This window comes from Crocuta crocuta, unplaced genomic scaffold, assembly GCF_008692635.1.
Source record: "Crocuta crocuta isolate KB4526 unplaced genomic scaffold, BGI_CrCroc_1.0 scaffold266, whole genome shotgun sequence".
In the NCBI taxonomy this organism is placed as follows: domain Eukaryota; kingdom Metazoa; phylum Chordata; class Mammalia; order Carnivora; family Hyaenidae; genus Crocuta; species Crocuta crocuta.
The window spans coordinates 2,183,189-2,202,907 of record NW_027531005.1 but is presented as its reverse complement, the minus strand read 5'-3'; the positions used below and the strand labels follow the sequence as shown (position 1 = coordinate 2,202,907).

The 19,719-nt window shown below is 42.7% G+C and overlaps 1 protein-coding gene across 2 annotated transcripts in view; it reads right to left on the bottom strand.

The window, feature by feature from the left end:
* SLC35B4 (solute carrier family 35 member B4) overlaps positions 1-19,433 on the bottom strand; it is a 38,712-nt gene extending 19,279 nt beyond the window's left edge. For both annotated transcript variants that reach the window (XM_077770714.1, XM_077770715.1), the window contains exons 1-2: positions 19,191-19,433; positions 12,523-12,636 (exon numbers count right to left, since the gene is read on the bottom strand). In XM_077770714.1, the coding sequence (XP_077626840.1) occupies positions 12,523-12,636; positions 19,191-19,267 (191 nt within the window). In that variant the 5' untranslated portion in view covers positions 19,268-19,433. The remainder of the gene's footprint in view (positions 1-12,522; positions 12,637-19,190) is intronic.
* Positions 19,434-19,719: the final 286 nt, after the last annotated feature.

The following is a 19,719-nucleotide window of genomic DNA, read 5'->3' as shown; positions in this document are numbered from 1 at the left end:
CAAGATAAAAATCGTAAAAATTTTTTAAGTTTATAAATGGGCTTTTCTCTGATATTTATGTCTACATATTGTTTTCCCAATTTTGGGGGGGGTAACCTAAAACGTTAAAGTTTTGCCAAGTTCGGTTAAATGATGAGTTAAGTTAAAATCATTAAGAATCTAGATCATTTCCGGAAGGAGGAAGTGATGAGGGGGCAAAAGGTAAGCAGACACCGAGCAAACCACACACCCCCATCCCTAGGTGTGATGTGTGTGACATTCCTTGGGTACTTCTGGCTGCCCAAGAACAAAGCAAAGGACAGAAAACACACGGTTACACTGACAGAGTCTCCATCAGTTTACAAATATCTTGGCAAATTACCAGAAAAAAGCAATTTTATCAATAGCCTGATCTCTAGGAACTCCCTACTGCCATAAGGAGACAGATGCTTTCCTGTAGGGAAAAACCACCTTAGCTTGACAACGGCTGGGCCTCCAATAATTATCTTTAGCATATGGAAAATCCCTTTACAAAGCTTCCTCTTGACTTCACCCCTCCTAACTCCATCGCATGTAACCACTCTTCACAAGCCCAGTTGTTGCAACTCTGTTGCAACTCTTTCTGCCCACCGGCCCTGTCCCTGCTTTATTTAATAAAATCACCTTTGTGCACAGAAGACGTCTTCAAGAATTCTTTCTTGACCGTCAGCTCTGAACCCCACCATCGCTCCGAAACCCCACCGGGAGGATCTAGGCTCACCTCATACTAGGTAATTATCAAATTGCCCCAGATACCCCAAAATCGACCTGAAGACTAACAAAACAAACTCCACAACTAAAGGCAGAGAAGAGGCCACATCAGAGAAGGTAGGAAGTGCGGATATAAGGTTTGGGAGAGACATGAATCCAGGCCACTATGCGGGGCGGGGGGGGGAGCTGTGGTCACAGAGAAGGACAAGAGACACACTAACTCGTGGGAGAGCATGAGGAAGACAAATCCCCACAGCAATTGGCTTGGAAAGTGAGAGGGGCTGAGGGGCTGAATTCCGTGAGTTCTTGCAACCAGTGGGGCTTAATTAAAGCCTGGAGTCCTAAGGGTCAGCAGGCTTGGCTCCCATAGAGCCCCGAGGCACCGGGGCTGCTCTTAGACACAAGGCAGGGCAAGCGGCCTGAGGACATACAATAAGTTCACTGTGATTTGAAGAGCGCCTCGGGCGCACAGTGCTGAGGTTAGTGCTCCTCTCAGACTTGCCCCAGAGAGGCAGTAACAGAGAGACCGCTCCTGGGGTACAAAGGTACAAAGGAACTGGCAGGAGCTTCCCCTCCTGCCCCTCAGCGTAAGCACAGAACCACATCCAGGAACCAGCCCAGCACCCACACTCGCTACCTAACCTGCTGACCCAGAAGGTCAGCCAAAACCCCCGTCCGCAGCACTTAGTTGCCCTGGAAGTTTGGCGGGGGCCTTGGTTCCAGCAGCAGAGGCGAAGGGTTATCATTTCACAAGCAGACCAGCGCACAACTAGTTAAAACACACGACATTCACGCCAGAGACAAAACACTGCCCACGACAGGCAAAGAGAGGCTCTGCGGAGGTCTGAGGGATGGAGCAGCCAGGACACAACAGCAGAGCACATGCGCACACATGGGAGACACTCCCTGAAGCGGCAGGCCCCTGGCACAGGGGACACCAGGCTGCAGGGCACTGTAAGACCTCTTCTTCAGAAGGCCATCACCCTCAAGAACAGGAGACACAGCTGACCTTCCTAACCCAGAGAAACAGGTACAGAGGCTTAGACAAAATGAGAAGACAGAGGAAGCTGTCCCAAATGACAGGACAAGGTCATGGACAGAGATCTAAATGAAACAGATATAAGTAATATGACTGATAAAGTAAAGAAATGATCATAAAATCAGTCTTCAAGATCTAGACTTGAAGACAGAGTAACGGAAAGTAATCATACTGAACAACGAAATTATGCAAAATGAGAACAGACTTAGGGAACTTAGTGACTCCATTAAACATGAATGCATTTACATCCTAGGATTCCCACAAGAAGGAGGAGAGAGAAAAGAGGGTAGAAAATTTATTTGCAGAGATAACTGAAAAGTTCCCTAATCTGAGGACGGAAACAGAAAACCAGATCCAGGAGACACAGAAAACCCCTAACAAAATCAACAAAGGGAGAGCCACACCAACACATATTATATTAAAACAGCAAAACATTAACCAAGAAAAAAAATTTTAAAGCAGAAAGATATCAAATCAAATCAGCAAGACAAAAGAAGACAGTTACACATAAGGGAAACCCCAAAGGCTACTGGGATTTTTCAGCAGAAACTTTCCAAGCCAGAAAGGGATGGCATGATATATTCAAAGTGCTAAATGGGAAAAATATGCAGCCAAGAATACTCTATCCAGTAAGGCTGTCACTCAAAATAAAGAGTTTCTCAAACAACACTAAAGGAATTTGTGAGCACTAAACCAGCCCTGCAAGAAATAATGGGACTCTGAGTGGAAAGACCAAAAGTGACAGGATGAAGACAGGAAACACAAAATCATTTAAAATGAATATTTTTGGGGGGGAGAGGGGTAAAGAATCAGCCAAGGAACTCACAGAATAAAAAGATGCAAAATACGACACCACGTACCTAAGAGGAGTAAAGAATAGGTTCAAACTTAAACTATCAACTTAATATGGACTGCTATATGCAGAAAAGGTTGTATACAAACCTAATGGTAATCACAAATCAAAACTCACTAATAAATATGCAAAGAATAAAGAAAAAGAAATCCAAATATATCACTAAAGAAAATCAGCAAACCGAGAAAGACAAGAAAGGATCGTAGAAAATCTTCAGAAACAAGAAGACAGATAATAAAATGGCAATAAATACAGATCTATCATAATTACTTTGAATGTAAATGGACTAAATGCTTCAATCAAAAGACACAGGGTGACAAAATGAATAAAAAAATAAGACCCATCTATGTGCTACCTACTCACTTTAGGCCTAAAGACATCCACACATCAAAAGTGGGGGTATGGAGAAACATTTGTCATGAACATAAATGTCAAAAGAAAGCTGGAATAGTAACACTTATGTAGGACAACCTAAACTTTAAAACGAAGACTATAAAACAAAAACTATAATAAATTGAGATAAAGAAGAACACTAAGTAATAACAATAATAATAATGACAACCCAACAAGAAGATCTAACAATTGTAAGTATTTATGCACCCAACATGGCAGCACCCAAATGCATAAAACTGTTAATAACAAACACAAAGGAACTGATAGTAATACAATAATAGTCGGTGCCTTTAACACCCCCCCCACCCCTTATATGAATAGATCATCTAAACAGAAAACTGGGAAGGAAACAATCGCTTTCAATGACACACTGGAACAGATGGATTTAGCAGACATATCCCAAACATTCCATCCTAAAATAGCAAAATACATTCTTCCCAAGTACACATGGAACATTCTCCAGAACAGATCACATATTAAGCCACAAAATAAGGCTCAACAAATTCAAAAAGACTGGCATCATACCATGTATCTTTTCTGACCACAAGGCTATGAAACTGTAAGTTAACCACACGAAAAAATCTGGAAAGATCACAAATAGGAGGCTTATTTAAATAACATGCTACTAAACAATGAGTGGGTCAATTAGGAAATAAAAGAGGAAATTTAAAAAGTACACAAAAACAAGGGAAAACGAAAACACGATGGTTTAAAACCTTTGGGATGGGGCCCCTGAGTGGCTCAGTCAGGGTAAGCGACTGACTTCAGCTCAGGTCGTGATCTTGCAATTCGTAAATTTGAGCCCCACATCAGGCTCTTCTGCACTGACAGCTCAGAGCCTGGAATCTGCTTCAGATGCTGTGTTACCCTCTCTCTCTGCCCCTCTCCTGCTCTCTTTCTCTCAATAATAAATATTAAAAGAAAATTTAGAAATAAGTAAATAAATAAAACCTTTGGGATGCAGCAAAGCAGTTCCAAGGAGGAAGTTTTTTTGTTTTTGTTTTTTAAGTTTATTTTTGGGACAGAGAATGAGTGAGCAAGCTCAGGGGAGTGGTAGAGAGAGAGGAAGACAGAGAATTCCAAGCAGGCTCTGTGCTGACCCACACAGGGCTCAATCTCAACAAACCAGAGTATCACAACCTGAGCTGAAATCAGGAGTCAGAAGCTTAACCAACTGAACCAGGTGCCCTAAGAAGAAAGTTTATTGCAGTACAGGCCTACCTCAAGAAGAAAAATCTCAAACAATCCACCCTTATACCTAAAGGAGCTAGAAAAAGAACAAATGAAGCCTAAAGCCAGCAGGAAGAATGAAATAATATGTATTAGAGCAGAAATAAGGAATATAGAAACTAATTTAAATACATATATATATACATATATATATGTATACATACACTTTATGTATATGTATATATTTAAATCCATGAAACCGGGAGCTGGTTCTTTGAAACAATAAAATTAACAAAACCTCTAGCTAGACTTAAAAAGAGAAAGGAACCAAATAAAAATCACAAATGAGAGAGAAAAAATAACAGCCAACGTGACAGAAATACAAACAATTATAAGAGAATATTATGAAAAATTATATGCAAACAGATTGGACAACCTAGAAAAAAATGAATTAATTCCTAAAAACCTGTAAGTTACCAAAAGTGAAAAAGGAAGAAATAGAAAACTTGAACAGTCTGATACAAGAAATTGAATCAGTAATAAAATATCACCCAATAAACAAAAATCCAGGACCGGATGGCTTCACAGGCGAATTCTACCAAACACTTAAGAGTTAATACCTATTCTCAAGCTATTAAAAAAAAAAACAAAGAAAAAAGAAAGGAAGGAAAAGTCCAAATTCATTCTATGAAGCTAGCATTACCCTGATACCAAAACCAGATAAAGACACCCCCCCCCCTCGCCGAAAGAGAGAGAACGAACAAACACACTACAGGCCAATAACTCTAATGAAAAATGCCAATATCTCAGATGCAAAAAGCCTCAATAAAATCCTAGTGAACCAAATCCAACAATCCAACAATCCATTAAAAAAAAAAAAAAAGTCACTCACCAGGATCAAGTAGGATTCATTCCTGGGTTGCAAGGATAGTTCAAGATTCACAAATCAACCAACATGGCACATCACATCAATAAGAGAAAGGATGAGAACTATATGGTCATTTCAACAGATGCAGAAAAAGCACTGGACAAAGTACAACATCCATTCATGATAAAAAAAAAAAAACCCTCAAGTAGGTGTAGAGGGATCACACCTCAACATAATAAAGGTCATATAGGTCATATATGAAAAGCCCACAGCTAAACTCCTTTTTTTTTTTTTAATATTTTATTTATTTCTAGGAGAGAGAGAGAGACAGCGTGAGCAGGGGAGGGTCAGAGAGAGAGGGAGTCACAGACTGAAACAGGCTCCAGGCTCTGAGCTGACAGTCAGCATGGAGCCCGACGCGGGGCTCAAACCCACGAACCGCGAGATCATGACCTAAGCGAAAGTCGGACGCTTAACCGACTAAGCCACCCAGGTGCCCCTAAAACTCATCCTTAACTAGGAAAAACTGAGAACTTTTCCCCTAAGGTCAGGGGAAGGATATCCATCCCACCCTTTTTATTCAACACAGTACTGGAAGTCCCAGCCACAGCAATTAGACAACAAAAAGAAAAAAGCATCCAAATCGATAAGGAAGAAGTAAAACGTCATCACTATTTGCAGATGACAAGATACTCTATACAAAAAACCCTAAGAGACTCCATCAAAACACTGTTGGAACGGATACATGAATTCAGTAAAGTATCAGGATACAAAATCAATCTACAGAAATCTACCACATTTCTATACATCAATAATGAAAGAGCAGAAAGAAAAATTAAGAAAACAATCCCATATACAATTGCAGCAATAGAAATAAGATACCTAGGAATAAACCTAACTAAGAAGTGAAAGACCTGTATTCTAAAAACTATAAAGAAGAAAGAAATTGGAAGATGACACAAAAAGACATTCCATGCTCGTGGACTGGAAGACAAATATTGTTAAGATGTCCCTATTACCCAAACCAATCTACACGTTCAATGCAATCCCTGTCAAAATATGAAGAATATTTTTCACAAAACTAGAACTAACAATCCTGAAATTTGTATGGAACCACAAAAGACCCCTAATAGCCAAAATAATCTTGAAAAAGAAAAGACTGGAAGCATCACAATTCCAGACTTCAAGTTATATTACAAAGCTGTAGTGACCAAAACAGTATGATACTGGCACAAAAACAAACACATAGATCAGTGGCAATGGAACAGAATAGAAAATCCAGAAATGGACCCACAATTATCTGGTCAACTAATCTTTGACAAAGCTGGAAAGACTATCCAATGGGAAAAAGACAGTCTTTTCAACAAATGGTTTTGGGAAAACTGGACAGCAACATGCAAACGAATGAAACTAGACCACTTTTCTTACACCATACGCAAAAATAAATTCAAAATGGATTAAGGACCTAAATGTGAGATCAGAAACCACAAAAATCCCAGAAGAGAGCACAGACAGTAACTTCTTTGACACTGGCTGCAGCAACTTTTCCCTAGACAGGCTCCCCAAGGCAAGGGAAACAAAAGCAAAAATAAACTATTGGTACTACATCAAAGTAAAAAGCTTCCGCACAGCAAAGGAATCAAACAACAAAACTAAAAGGCAATCTATGGGATGAGAGAAGATATTTGCGAATGACATCTGATACAGGGTTAGTATCCAAAATATATAAAGAACACATTAAACTCAACACCCCAAAAAACCCAAATAATCCAATTAAAAAATAGGCAGAAAACATGAACATTTTTCCAAAGAAGACATACAGATGGGCAATAGACAATGAAGACACTCAACGTCACAGATCATCAGGGAAATGCAAATAAAACTATAATGAGCTATCACCTCACACTTGTTGGAATGGCTAAAGTCAACAATGCAAGAAACAAAGGTGTTGGTGAGGATGTGGAAAAAAAGAAACTCTTACACCATTGGTGGGAATGCAAACTGGTGCAGCCACTGTGGAAGACAGTAGGGAGGTTCCTCAAAAAGTTAAAAACAGTATTATTCTGTGATCCAGTAATTAAACTACTGAGTATTTACCCAAAGAATACAAAAACACTAACTCAAAGGGATACACGCACCCGTATGTTCACAGTAGCATTATTTATAATATGGAAGCAGCCCAAGTGTCCATCAATTAATGAACAGATAAAGAAGTCGTGTATATACACAATGGATTATTACTTAGCCATGAAAAAGAATGAAATTTTGCCATCTGTAACAACATGGGTGGAATTAGGTGGTATGATGCAAAGTGAAGTAAGTCAGAGAAAGACCAATACCGTATGATTTCACTCATATGTGGAATTTAAGAAACAAAATAAATGAGCAAACGGGGGAGGGAGGGAGAGGGGGAGAGAGGGAGGGGGGAGGGAGGGAGAGAGAGAGGGAGGGAGAGAGAAAGAAACAGACTCTTAACTACACAGAACAAACTGAGGGTTATCAGAGGGGAAGGGGGTGGAGGATGGGTGAACTAGGTGACGGGGATTAGGAGTGCATTGCTCATGAGGAGTACTGGGTAATCTACAGAATTGCTGAATCACTACATCGTACATGAAAAACATAACACTGTATGTTAACTGGAATTAAAATAAAAACTTAAAAAAAATCTAGATCATTTCCAAATAAGACAAAATAGTAGAACATTAATTACTAAACAGAAGTTTATCTAATTTTGGCTTCTTATTGCAGAGAAACTAAAAGACCTATGGATATTAATACTCCATCGGAAAATTTTAAAAGGCATGTGCTTTTAAAATTTTGAAATGTATTCGTAAATTTACAAATTCAAACAAAATGCGGGTAAAACTGACAATTTCACAATTACTTACCTCTTAGCTTTTACTAGAAATTAAGGTTTCTAAGGGTTAAGAACTCTAATTCACATATGTAATTAAGGCTACTAAAAATAATAAGGAAAACATCTCTGTATGGCAGGAAAGCAGGATGTGTTTTCAGGAGAAAAAGGTGTGAGAAATGGAGATGGTGTGGCTGGGGCTCAGGTGTCCACAAGCATCCGCCTGCCGGGGTCCCACACAGACCAGGCTCGGCCACTCGCCATTGAGGGAATCCAAAGGCAGAGAGGCGAGGGGTGGTGGCACAAGGAATTTATTTCAGCGAGGCCAACACCAGGAAGACAAGGCACTAGCATCTGAGACACTACACCTCCCAAGTGCTGAAAATACTCCCAGGTTTATATAAAGAAAAAGTGGGGCAAAGCGGGTGAGTGGGTGCAGTTGGGAGTCACACTGGGCCACTCTAGCCTGGAGTCAATCATGGACGGGGTCTGGCTGGCTCAGGTCGGTCCTTCTTGCTTGAGGGGGTAGTTTCGGTTCCTTTCAACACTTTGCCTGCTGACTCTTCAGCCCGAGCCAAGAGACAAGTTAGAAAGAACCCAGCTAGAATCCGAGGTCAAAATGGAGGCAGCAGAAGTCCTCTTTCAATACAGTTTTTGTTAAGGGGAAAAGAAATAATTTTGTCCTAAAAGGAGGCTGGTTGTTTATAGAGGGGGAAAAAAACACACACACAAAACATAGGACAAAATTGGAATATAGGGGGGAAAACGTTGTAGAAGGTTTGTGGAAAAAGAATCTTTAAACAGGAATTTTCATGTGTGGTCGAGCCGGTTAAGATTAAAATAAAGGTATTTTAAAAAATGAGTTTTACGGGTGTCTCTGGGGCCGTGGGTTAAGTGTTTGACTCTTGATTTACACTTAGGTCATGATCTCAAGGTTTGTGCGATCAAGCCCTATATATAGAGCATGGAGCCGGCTTGAGATTCTCACTCTTCCTCTCTCTCTCTGTCTCTCCCCTGCTCTCTCTCAAAATAGACAAACATTTTTAAAAGGTAGTTATAAGCTAGTACTAAATAAGAATTTGATTTTCTCTCTGTTAAAAAGACAAAGTTTTCTTGGACTTTTGATCTGATTTAGGTAAGACTGTAGAAATTTCTTTTATCTTTTAAGTATTGGGTTTTGTAATAATTTCTGATCTTATTTAGGGAAGTGATTCAAACCCTTTTTAAAATATCTTTGTCTAACTTTCTACATGAAGTCCTTTTAGCTTAAAATATACCAAAGTGTTTGCTAAATGAATTAGGCTTATTTGAGATGTATATTACATGGAAACCATGGTCAGAAGTAACCCTAAGCTTTTATATCGTATTTGTAAGACTGTGGCCCGTGTGGATAAAGTCATTCTGCTTCCGGAAAATGGCCCCTCACTGCCAGACTTTTGCCATCCTCATTTCCTGGTAACATGGCAACCTCTGAAATTTAAACCACCTTTTATTTCAGGATAGAAAAACAATCTCACTGTGCACCTAACTTTTCACAAACAAAATAAGACCTCTCACGTGTCAATTCCCCTAAATTTACACTGTTGAGTTAAAGAGTGCCTACCAGAAGATATTCATGATTCAGAATTCACTCCTTTTGACAAGCCCCTATTTCCTGGGTTAGGGATGGATACAGGAGGCTATGATCAAGAACTGCTCCTTCATTCTTAAAATTACTGCAAAACCTGTTAAAGCAATAGCAGCTCAACAAATACCCTTAAACTCTCTGGCCAAAGCTCTCCCTGATAATGGAATAACTCGTCATTACCTACTGGCTGACCAAGGAGGTGTCCATGCTGTGGCGAACACCACCAGCTATGTCTGGACTGACACTTCTGGGGACAGTGAAACTCAATTACGTAAGATCCAGAACAAGTTGCTTGGCTTAAGAAGGTGACTTGTTCCACGGGGTCTTTCTTTGATTTATGTGATTTTGATTGATTGGGATCTTGGGCACCCATGACTCTAAAGTACGCTCCTGGGGTGCCTGGGTAGCTCAGTTGGTTGAGCATTCGACTTCGGCTCAGGTCATGATCTCATAGTTCGTGGGTTCGAGCCCTGCGTCAGGTGCTGTGCTGAAAGCTCAGAGCCTGGAGCCTGCTTCAGGTTCTGGGTCTCCTCCTCTCTCTCTCTGCCCCTCCCTTGCTTGTGCTCTCATTCTCGCTCTCAAAAGTGAATAAACATCAAAAAAATTTTTTTAAAGTAAAGTGCACTCCATATACTGGGATTTATCCTGCTTATGGTAATGATAATCATCTCTCTGCTGTGTTGGATCCTTCAAAAGCTTTAAATCCATGTAGGCATTAACCACCAAGCAAACGATCTCCCTACAACTGGAACATCTAAGTAACAAAGAAAATAACCGAATTAAGGAGTGTGAAGCTCTGACCTGTGAATATCATGGAGGTTAAGGTCTTAACCTTAACCTATGGATGCCACTAAAGGAACAATAAAAACTTCAAGATCTTCAGAGTGGTCTAAGGCCTTCAATTTTTATCACATATCTCATCTGAGAGTCTGATCAAAAGGGCATAATTTGTTAAAAAGAAAATGGCAGGCCCGAAATGGTGCCACTTATGGACCTGAGTCAGTGAACTGAGGATTCCTAACGCAACGGCAATTTCAACCCTCCACCCCTCTCCACCCCCCGGAATGTAACCCTTTATCAGTCTACACAGAATTTCCTGGCCAATACTAGGGGGTTTTCTGATGGACCCCTTCTGCTCGCCTGAAGAGACAACCTTGCCTAAACAATTCATACCTTGCTAATAATCTTTCTTCTTCTTTAATGTCCTCTGACTTTAAAAGCTTTTCTCAGTGGATTTACCTAGTTGGATTTTTCAAATTTACTTAGTTGAATTTTTTTTTAACACTGGGAATAGCTATTTCAAGTTTCTAAATAATATACTATTGATGACTTCACAAGGTTTCTTGCCAAATTTTCTTAGTCCTATCTTGAAAAGATGTCATTTGGAGATAAAGAGTTCATCAAGGTCTTTTAGAGAGTGAATTCTAAGTATTCCACATTCCCGTCTACATAGCACAGCCTAGAAACTGCTCCTGGCAATGAAGGATGCACCCATGAGGTCAATATTTTGATTGTAGCTTCTCAGAAAATAAAACAACCAGTACAATGGACACACGTGGAAGTACGACTGTTAGGGCAAGATCAAAGGGCAGGTTAGGCAGCTGGGCTCCCCTCTGAACCCACGGGTGACCCCTGAGTGTTGGGGGGGGGGCGCAGAGTCATAATACAAAGTAGGAAATCAAAATACAGGGATGGAGGGGCGGGAGACAGGGCCAGCCAGTGAGGACACCATTTATAAAAGTTAACGATGAGGGCGAATGTGTTCCTGACCTGTGCTAGCGTCAGCCAGAGTGAAAAGAGATAGTGGGGGAAAGGGGGAAAGAGTCAGAGGAATCAAAAATGCTGGGGCCCCTACGGTGATAATAAATGTTGGTCTTGGGAGCAGAAAGTTTCCTGTAGCTATTGAAGCCAATGGAAAACAACGTGTTCAGAGTACTTAGCATTACACTGGGAAACTTAAAGTACAGTATTAGTAAGAAAATTCAGCCAGATTCTCTGTAGCCCGCTACTCAGGAATGCTGCAAAGAACACCGACAAGAACCAGTCCTCCCATACATCCACACCGGAAAATCCCTGTCAGGGGAATTAAGTGACAGGATACTACTACAGACTTACAATCGGATGCATTACACCTCTCAGCAAGGGTGCTGAATTTTCAATACACTGTTTATTAGAAGAACTGTCCTGTTTTCTATTTGGCCCCGGTGAGCACAGGTATGCAAATCTGGACTAAGGGGCAGAGGTCTGGAATCAACAATGTTGCCTTAGCTTACTGTTCATGTTCTTGTAATTGAGGGGAAGTTCATGAAGCAGAAAATCAACCATTCTAAAGTGAACAATCCAGTGGCATTCAGTATTCACGAGGCTGCGTAACCACCACTTCTGTTTATTTCCCTAAGTATCTGATAACTTTACCAACATGAGGACAGCATACACAACTATTAAAAAAAAATTTGTGATCACACTAAACCTTTAACCAACCATATACTACACACACACACACACACACACACACACACAGTATTGTTTCCACCATAACTATTTTCTGTCACAGCAGGAATTTTATTCTTAAATTTTTTTTTTAACATTTATTTATTTTTGAGAGACAGACAGAGCATGAGCAGCAGAGCAGTAGAGAGAGAGAGACACAGAATCGGTAGCAGGCTCCAGGCTGTCAGCACAGAGCCCGATGCGGGGCTCAAACCCACGAACCATGAGATCATGACCTTAGCTGAAGTTGGACGCTCAACCGACTGAGCCACCCAGTCTCCCCAGAGAATTTTATTCTAAAAATAGTCTCCCTGGAGTTTCATAACATAGTAAATTCAGAAAATGAGTTACCATTATTATTCTACCAATATCTTTGACACATATCTTCTACAAGGATGCCTCATACTCCTTTGATCTAGGTACCAGAAAGTTCTGAACTTCTTTAAAAAAACAAAAAACAAAAAAACCGAAGGTGGAAAGAGACTGCAAAATGACGTACCTTATTGGGATGGCTGGCCGCTTCCTTCCCAAATCAGCTTCAAAGAGGAAGCCTTCCACGGCAATAAATAAAAACTGCGCAAATGTCACAATGTTCCCGCATCCTGGATGTTTCCTGTGTAGTAAACAACAAAAAGGTAAATAAGGTACAAAAAGCTGCAATAAAGGGCATCAAGCCTTGCTATACTGATAGTTCAGAATAACAGGGAGGACTGATTTCTATCACCCTCTGTCCTTCATCTCCAGTTTCACATCCTGTGGGTCGCACACAGCCATCGACAGAGCTCACAAGAGAGGGTCAAGGTTATTTCGCTCTTCCCTGGTTGCAGCAGGCCAGGAGTAAGAGTCCGTCTGATACATTCGTTCTTAGAACTATGATACAACTTTCCTAGCAAGCTGTAGGAAGCTGGTCGTCCATGGGGTCCTCGGTGAACCACGAGGACTTTAGGCAGGACCCCAATCAGCTTCAGCAGCAAAGTCCAAGCCCAGAAATAAGCTGAGGCCTTCCGGAGTGTTGACACAGCTCCCCAACTGGGAGCCACCAAGACCACTGGTAATGGAAGACGTGCACCTGCGACCGGTGACTGGGCCATCGCCTGAGATAAGGTCCCCATGGGACAACTGGTTCTTGGGGCGGGGAGATTCATACTCTTTTTCAAAGTTATCAGGCACAGATATGCATACAGCACATGAACCGGTATACAACACATCTGTGGAGGAGTGACTAGGAAAAAAACAGTCTACAGACAAAGCGTCTTTGGCAAGAGTTAGGAGAGATAAGGGGCGGTTATGAAGAAGACTGAAGAACACTGCTATCATCTCCTGTTCTCCACAACCCTGAACACAAATATATCAGGTACTCGACAAATGGTAGAACTGAATCGAATCTCTTCAGTGATCCATGGAAGGGTGGAGGAATCTTCCACAGCGACTGTTAGGAACATATTTAGAAGACAGAAAAAGAAAATTCTTCTGACTTCCCTCTTGAAACACTGCGAAATATGGGGACTTAAAAGGTTTGTGGTTTTGAGTCTGTCCTCTCAGGTTCTGCTCCGTCACTGGGAGAAGTACGAAGTGAACATTTCTCTGTTTCCCTGAAGCTTCCAGATGTCTCATATGACCAGGATTTTCCAGACTTCATATTCCGTGTTCTCATCTTGACCAAGAACATTTATTTACCAGAGGCTACTGATTAGAGGGATTCTTGTATTGCACATATACTCTTACAATGAACATAACGCTACTTGTGAAAAACCACCCCCATTCTCTCTTGGTGGTTTTAAGATTAAACAGCAAGGCCAAGTAGACAAGTTCTTAAATATGCCCAACAGGCATAAAACAGACAATCCCTGACATGAATGAGCCACTCTCGTGCAGAGCTCTGCTTTACCGTCTGACACAGAACCGCTGCGCCTCTTCAGTCTCTACTGTCTATGGGTGTCCCAGAGAACTCTTGCTGGATGTTCCACAATTTCCTTTAGCATTTATGTTCGAGGGACAGGGCTAAACATGCACAAAACCGGAAATAATCACATAAGACCTTGACCTCACTTGAAGAGCTCATTAGAACCATGAGCCGAAATAGGGGTGACAGGAGAAGGTACTTCAGCTCTAGATAGTTCCTGGCACAGTGCTTTTCAACTCTAGGCTGCTCTTTAAAGTCCCACGTGCCTGAGGAGCCTCACTCCCCACCCCCAGTTCTGCTTAGACCGCTCTGGGGTGGGGCCCTGGAACATGGACTTTCCAAAGCTTTCCACTTGATTCCAGTGTGCAGCCAGAGTTGAGAACCACTAGTGTAGGGGACAGGGACGAAGATGTGGGGGGAGGCGTGTGTGTGTGTGTGTATGTGTGTGCGCGTGCGCACCTATGTAAGATGTGCAGGTAACTCTCATAGGCTCTCACCGAGTTGAGAACCACTGTACTCCACGGTGGCGAAAAGAACACGGTGGCAAAAAGAACACAATGACTGGGGCGCCTGGGGGGCTCGGTTGGCAAAGCATCCGACTTTGGCTCATGTCAGGATCTCACAGTTTGTGAGTTCGAGCCCCGCATCGGGCTCTGTGCTGACAGCTCAGAGCCTGCAGCCTGCTTTGGATTCTCCGTCTCCCTCACCCTCTGTCCCTCCTCCACTCATGCTCTGTCTGTCTTTCTCTCAAATTAAAAAAAACACACATTAAGAAAAGTACACAAGGACATGCAGGAACCAGGTCTCTACCACTTACTGCGTGAGAGTGGAAGGTTATTCCCCTACGTCTTGTTTCCTTATCTTTAAAATGGGAACAGTGTTCGTTCCTATCTCACTGGTTTATACACAAGCCAGTCCCTGAAACGCACTTAACAGCATGCCACAGAGGGAAAAAGGCCCTAGGATCTCGCGCACCGAAGGCCTTCAATCAAAGTATAGTTCATTCTTTTAAAAAGGCATTTATCTTGACCAATTTTTCCACTTATAAAAATGCAAGTGACAGGGGCGCCTGGGTGGCTTAGTCGGTTAAGCGTCTGACTTTCGCTTAGGTCGTGATCTCGCGGTTCGTGGGTTCGGGCCCCGCGTCGGGCTCTGTGCTGACTGCCAGCTCAGAGCCTGGAGCCTGTTTCAGTCTGTGACTCCCTCTCTCTCTGACCCTCCCCTGCTCACGCTGTCTCTCTCTTTCTCTCTCTCTCCTAGAAATAAATAAAACATTTAAAAATAAAAAATAAAAAAAATGCAAGTGACATAGTTTGAATTTTGTAGTGAGGATTCAACGAGAGACTATACATCAAGGGCCAAACACAAGACCCAAAAGGGGCTCATCAAGCTTCCTTGCTTCCTCCTGTTTTCTCTTTACCGCTAGATTAGGCCATTCCGCCCTTCCCCGGCTGTAGCAGCCATTTCAATTACAGACCAGTTAGGGAGGGGCACCTGGGTGGCCCAGCTGGGGAAGCCACCGACTGCGACTGCGACTGGGCTCAGTTCACAGGCTCCTGGCCTGTGGGTTGGAGCCCTGCCTCGGGCTCTCTGCTGTCCGCACAAAGCCCACTTCTGATCTTGTCTCCCTCTCGGCCCTGCCCCCTTTCTCACTCTCTCTCAAAATAAACAAACATTTAAAAACAAAAGGACAATTATGGAGAACTTACCGTGTGTAAAATTCAAATTCGGTGCTAGGGAGCTCCCAACGTGAAGGAGATCTGACCCCTGAGCCCTTAAGGACATGACAGTGCATATGGAATGTACATGGCATAAGAAACACTAACGGCCTGGTGTCACACAGGGCAGGTCAGAGGACGGACGGTGTCCAATTCACCTTGGCGCCTGCACTCTCGGGGCGCAGCATCTGGCCTTCGCTCAAGGAGCTGAATGAATGGGAGGGTGCCTCACTTTAAGCAAATAGGACCTAAAATATTAGTACTGAATGAAAGATAAAAAGAAACCATTTATTTCAAAAAATGATTTTGCAAGTGAATTCCTCACAGGCCTTTGGAGAGAGCATCATGATTTTGAATTTTATCTGTATTTTACAGAGGTAGTTATTATTGGCCCATTTCATTGCTGACGACACTGAGGGCTTCGTGGCACCGAGTCTCCCAGGGCCACATGGCAAATAAATGGTGTGTGCAGACTCCCTTAAAGTATTGTTCACAATTCAGTAGTTTTTAGTATATTTAAAATCGTGCAGCCATTACCATTTTAGGGCACTTCCAAAAGAAAGCCCATACCCATTAGGAGTCACTCCCCACTGCCCGCTCCCCCTAACCCTTGACAACCCTATTCTACTTTGCTATTTCCACAGGATTTTTAAATCTCCCTAATGTACTCACATAATTAAAGAAAAAATCAACTTAGCGTTTTGGGGAACACACAGCTACCAATGGAACTATTTGTTTTAACTTGAATAATTCTTTTTTTTTTCCATTTTAAAACTTCAGCATTAAAAACTTGGATCCTTTTCCCCAAATCACTTGTTCTCTTGGACTTTATTCCTTAGAAATTATAATCACCAAATGCAGTTTCTCTGACTTTGAATTCTCTTTGGCAAGAATTCAAAGTTTGACTTCGAAGACAAGCAACTCTGAAGAGAACAAAATCTATGCCTTTTGTATTTCTTATTCTAGATTTGGGAAACGTCCTTAAGTCAATACTACGCACTTGACTGTAAATTAAAATGGAAAAAAGAAAATGTGCCAGACTTTTCCTGACCTAAGGCACACAATACCTTGCCTAGCTAGTTAGCTGAGATGTGCACATCCTATTTCCAAGCTCTTTCAGCAGGGAGATGAAGGCATCCATCCATTCATTCATTCATTCCTTCATATCTGTTCTGTACACTGCGTGATGCTTTCTACTTTATTATAGGTCCCAATTATAGATATAAAAATCAGAAAGAAAAACCTAAATTTATTTTCTAATTTGGGGAAGATGGATAAAATGCTTGGCTTTTTCCTAGCTTTCCATTTGTATTTAGTGTTCTACTAGCCTCTTGATTAGGGCACATAATGGTTCCAAGGAAGCCGTAGAAGAAGGAGAGTTCCTGCTGTATAAAAATTTATGAGCTTTCCACTGTGATGTCCCAAGATAAAGCCAAAAATTATGAGGACGCCAAACCAACAAAGAACCTTAAAGACCATCTGGTTCACTCAGCTCTTACTTTATTGATCTCTGGCATGGTAAGCTGTGAGTTGCCCAAGCTGAAATCAGGAAAAAGCTATGAGGTCTGATGTACGCCACCCGCTAAATTAATAAATATACCCCCCACCGCTTTATGAAAACCCGTTACTCTATGCAAAGAGCCAGATTTACAAAAAAGGTAAATAAGGAGGATTTATTTATAAATTATTCAGAGTGTTCTACATAGAAGCTCCTACAACTCACAGACACATTAGATTTATCCACCACTTTTCAGGAGTAGCTCATAAAGCAAGTTTACCTGTACTGAAAAGTTAGAAAGGGGAAGGCAGAGTGCTTCAAGTACTTTGCACGTGCATCTCATTTAATCCTTCAAATCCCTGTGGGGCTGGGAGAGCCACCACCAGCCTCTTAAAGTTCGAAGAATAGACTCAGGAGGTGAAGTAATTTCGCCACGAGCTCTCACTTAATAATGAGGACCTTCAGTTGCTACAGATTCTGACGTCATACAGCCTTTGGTAGAATTTTAATTCAATGGCATATTCAACATAACTATTACACTGTTATTCTCTGACCTTCATTTCCATGGCTGGCCTGATTTTATCATCTTCATATTTTTAAGTCAATTTCCAAAGTGACCTTACTTTGAAGTATGTAAGATTGACAACTAGATACATTTTTGTTTCCATTTTTAAACCTCTCTCCACCTACTCCCCAAAGAAGTGACAGATCTTTATCAACACTTTCTGCATAAGATTTCAAGCTCTTTAACAGCAAAAATTAACCCACACTGTAAGTAAACTGATTGCTTCAGAATGACAAATCGATGGGATCGTGAAAATAAAGTACATTTCCAGTAGCCTCCACATGAGAAACTGATCAAAATTCTGTGGGCTGCTCAAATTCAAAAATAACAGGGAGGCTGCAAAAGGTACTGGACTAGCGTTTAAGTATCCTGAATTCTAGTTCTGGCTCTGCCACTTAAAAGTTACGGCAGGGGCACCTAGGTGGCTCAGGTCTTGATCTCACATTCGTAAGTTCGAGCCCCACGTCAGGCTCTGTGCTGACAGCTCATAGCCTGGAGCCTGCTTCGGATTCTGTCTCCCTCGCTCTGTGCCCCTCCCCAATTCGCACTCTGCATCTCTCTCTCTTTCAAAAATAAATAAACATTTAAAAAAAGTTAGTAAAAGACCACCTAACTTCTTGGCACCTGTCTCACCTTCAGTAAAAGAAATAATTCCTGTCCTATTTGGTACACAAGAATATTTGGATAATCAGTAGAGATGTATGGGTTCAGAAATAGGACCACAGATATTTTATTTTACAGAAATAGGGAGAGATTTTGCAGAAAAGGGAGACCCCCAGAACCAAGACTTGAGATTTTTAGTGCTGAGCCTTTTCTAGTCTACCTGTCGTTGTCTTTTCTGTAACAACAGTTTCTATCCACTGACCTTTGCCCATTACTCAACATTATTTGAGTGCCACCTCAATAAAGCTAACCTAGTTTCCTTCTGGGAACCTGTCATAATCATTCTTAAAGTTCCGCCTCCAAATACATGCTTCTCAATGTAAAGACTGTAACGTCTTAAAGCTGGAATTACTCCCTCTGGTCAAGTGGACGGGCTCTCTGATTAAGAATCCACTCTCCTACATCACTGGGAGGTATGCCTGGGTCCGGGACTCATAACCACCTCTAAAGCCAATAAAACAAACGTTCTGGGGGGCACATTAAAGAAACTTTCTTTGCAGTGAGTACAGAATCAGACTGCTTTAGAAGTCAAAAAGCTTTGCCCAAGTCAAACGCGTGGCGTTCACAGGATGGAGAAGAGGTGGAGGAACCCTGGCTTCCAGGGTTCTGCCACGAGCTTCCCGCCGACCTTGGCCCCGTCACGAGAGAAACTGCAGGCTTCAGTCCCCCAGGGGGTGAGGGCAGCACCCCGAGCGCTCCCCTCCGAGGGATGCTGTGAAACCGGCTGGCGGGAGAGCGGGCAGCGCGCGGGACCACAGAGCGATCATCCCCCCGCCCCCGCGCGCCGCCAGCGGCGACGCGGCCCGCGAAGGTCACTTACCGGGCCAGGAGCTCCAAGAAGATCACGTTACTGCAGCAGCCTGCGAACACCAGGCCCACCGCGAAAGCCGGGCGCATGGCCGGTGCCGGAGAAGGAGGGCGAGCGAGCCCGCTTATACCGCCAGCCTAAGAAGCCGGGTTGCTGCGTCCGCCGTGGCACAGAACATCCCCACGGACCCACAGCGCGGCTCTCCTCCCGGGGCCGCCACCGACGCTGCCGGCTGAGGAGCTGTAGTTCGCAGTCAACTCCAGCCCCATTCAAACGAGGGGGCGTCCCGGTCCGGGCCAGACTACACATCCCAGGATGCCGCGCGCCCTTACGCCCGGCTGACGTTCCCGCCTCAAGGTTCTTCCGCCAGAGAAGAGGGTGGGCTATGATGCCCGTCAAGCCTCGCGCGATAGGAGGCCGCGGGGCTTTCTGGGAAGTGAAGTTCCGATGCTGTCAACGTGGTTTCTTGCGAGGCCGCCCAGGGTTCGGGAAGAGATTCGACCAACGCTGTAACAACAAACCCAAAGCTGACGCCACTATA